The sequence below is a fragment of the Besnoitia besnoiti genome (genome assembly GCF_002563875.1).
Source record: "Besnoitia besnoiti strain Bb-Ger1 chromosome Unknown contig00183, whole genome shotgun sequence".
Lineage (NCBI taxonomy): Eukaryota > Apicomplexa > Conoidasida > Eucoccidiorida > Sarcocystidae > Besnoitia > Besnoitia besnoiti.
The window spans coordinates 1-2,627 of record NW_021704055.1 but is presented as its reverse complement, the minus strand read 5'-3'; the positions used below and the strand labels follow the sequence as shown (position 1 = coordinate 2,627).

The following is a 2,627-nucleotide window of genomic DNA, read 5'->3' as shown; positions in this document are numbered from 1 at the left end:
TAACAAACCACCGGTTTTGGATGGGATTACTTTTAACACCGCATAATATGCTAAAAAAGTACCATTCAGGTACGATATGAAGCGGAGTTACAAACCGGTTCACTGGTATGGAGTTATCTGGGTGCGATAATTCAATCAAACCAAAAGCCGTTTGTAAGAAAATTAAACCAATTAGATAGGATAGACATTTAGCATCGGTCATTAACATATGAGGATAGAAGGCTACTTTAAGTGCGGAATCAATACCTGCAGGGTTACTAGAACCATTTAAATGTAAATAGAAGATGTGTAATACAATTAGAATGCAACCTACAAAAGGTAATATAAAGTGCAATACAAAGAATCGTTTTAATGTTACATCAGATACATAGTATCCACCGAGTAACCAAGGTACTAAATATGGTATTGGAGAAAGGAGATTAGTAATGACTGTAGCACCCCAGAAACTCATCTGTCCCCATGGTAGTACATAACCGAGGAAAGCAGTGGCTATAGTAAGTAGATATAAAACTAAACCAGACATCCAAGCAGTAGTTAAATAACTATAGCTGGAGTTATACATACCTCGAGACATGTGTATTAAGATACACAAGAAGACGAAAGAAGCAGTTGTTGCATGCAACATCCTAAATTTCCCATCCTGCTGCTACCTCTCTAACTAGATGTTGAACACTAGCAAATGCACAAGATGCTTCAGAAGTATATCGGAACGCTAAAGTGATACCTGTAATTATTTGGAGTACAAAGGTAATTGCAACTAAGAAACCAAAGTTATAAGATGAATTTAGATTGAGAGCACACCGATAAAAGACGAGGTGTGCCCGGAATAGACTCATGGAAATTTGGTGTGTTCTCGAAACCATGCTAGCACAATAGAACTTCGTTAAATAACTACATATTAAAATGAGCGCATGTAAACTAGTCTTAAACACACCGCTCGTCACGTAACAAATCTCAAATCGTACTGTAGATTTTATATATGTACCGTAACTATAACCATGGTGACATCCAATGTTCACGCTCAATCTTACCATACATAGTACTTTTATGATCCCAGGCTGGTTTAATAAGTCAAAGTTTAGCCGGGAAGTTAGCGTCTAAAATATATAACCGATAGTCTCAACTTAGATGCACAGATGGACATAATTAATCCTTGTACGGTTTGTACCTACTTGACTCCTCAGTTTAAGCAGAACTGTAGTTTCTCGGGGACTAAAGTCAGCATAATCAATAAAAAGGTTTGTTCAGCCACTGGTTCACCATCAACTACCTTGTTTCGACTTCGTACCGACTGTTATTGTAGCACATATCAATCCCTTAAATAGGGATTTATTCCCAACAACCGGATCGTGTTGGCTAGGTGAACTAATCACGTTTCATAAATACAATCAGTGAAAGCTCTTTTGATTTCCATGAACGGAGTTACATATTAGATTCTCTTCGCTCCCATGGTATTTAGTAAGTTAACATTGAAACGTATCCAGTGTAAAGTTTGAACGTAATCCAGCTTTACCTTCTATGTTGTTATGTTAACCAAATAAGTTTCATCGTTGTTGATATTTCATTGACATGTTGATAACATAAATACTAACAAACCACCGGTTTTGGATGGGATTACTTTTAACACCGCATAATATGCTAAAAAGTACCATTCAGGTACGATATGAAGCGGAGTTACAAACCGGTTCACTGGTATGGAGTTATCTGGGTGCGATAATTCAATCAAACCAAAAGCCGTTTGTAAGAAAATTAAACCAATTAGATAATATGGTAGATAGGGAAACAAACTGTCTCCAGACGTTCTTAACCCAGCTCACGTATTACATCTGACGGTGAACTAGCGTTCCTAACTGAATCTTGTTCAATAACAAGGGAGTAATGAGCCGACATGGAGGTGCTGATACAATCCGAGGATTAGAACTCCCAATATTATCTGACCTGTTATCCCCGGCGTACCTTACGACCGTTATATGATTTAGAGATAGAATGTAATGTGGATTAATATCCACATGGTTTCTACAAAGTGTAGATATAAAATAGTGAATGGTTCTGTAAAGATCTTGCATAACATACCTTTAGATTTGCTTAGCATTATAGAGCTTGTAGGCATGTAAGTAACTAAAGAACTATAGATACTTTGAGTGAAGAATACAAGGATAGCTCCAACAATAACATGGCTAAAATGTATACCAGTTAAGATGAAAAGTCCATTACCAAATGCATTATCATTAATATAAAGAGATAGTCCTAAGTATTCCGTACAGACTAACATTAAGAAGGCGACTACCAAAGTGAATGTCATGATATTCGTACAGCTTGTATACAAATGTTGTTTTTCAAATATACGCTGGATACCACTATACTTAATGCACTTAACATGATGGTCATGAAAAGCACAAGAGAACTTGGATCCGGTAAACAAAGACCTTCAAGATCTAAACCAGTAGTCCAACTCGTAGTATATACTCCCCAGAAAAAGGTAGTTTTATATCAACCTAGGAATCCCATTTTAGTAAGTGTAACATGGAGTCTAGCTTCAGTTGTTATCTGATTGGTATTGCATGCCTGGTGACTTAGAATATGATTCTTATTAATGGGAGCACAGTTCCCTGGGTATCCAATCCAGT

At 36.8% G+C, this 2,627-nt stretch overlaps 1 protein-coding gene across 1 annotated transcript; it reads right to left on the bottom strand.

Annotated features, from left to right (window-relative positions):
- Nucleotides 1–1,561: 1,561 nt before the first annotated feature.
- BESB_033020 (putative apocytochrome b) lies at nt 1,562–2,110 on the bottom strand (the record flags this gene model as incomplete). The annotated part of the gene is made up of 2 exons (XM_029361890.1): nt 1,562–1,812; nt 2,074–2,110. The coding sequence occupies 2 exons, from the start codon at nt 2,108–2,110 to the stop codon at nt 1,562–1,564; spliced, it is 288 nt and encodes a 95-aa protein (XP_029214665.1).
- Nucleotides 2,111–2,627: the final 517 nt, after the last annotated feature.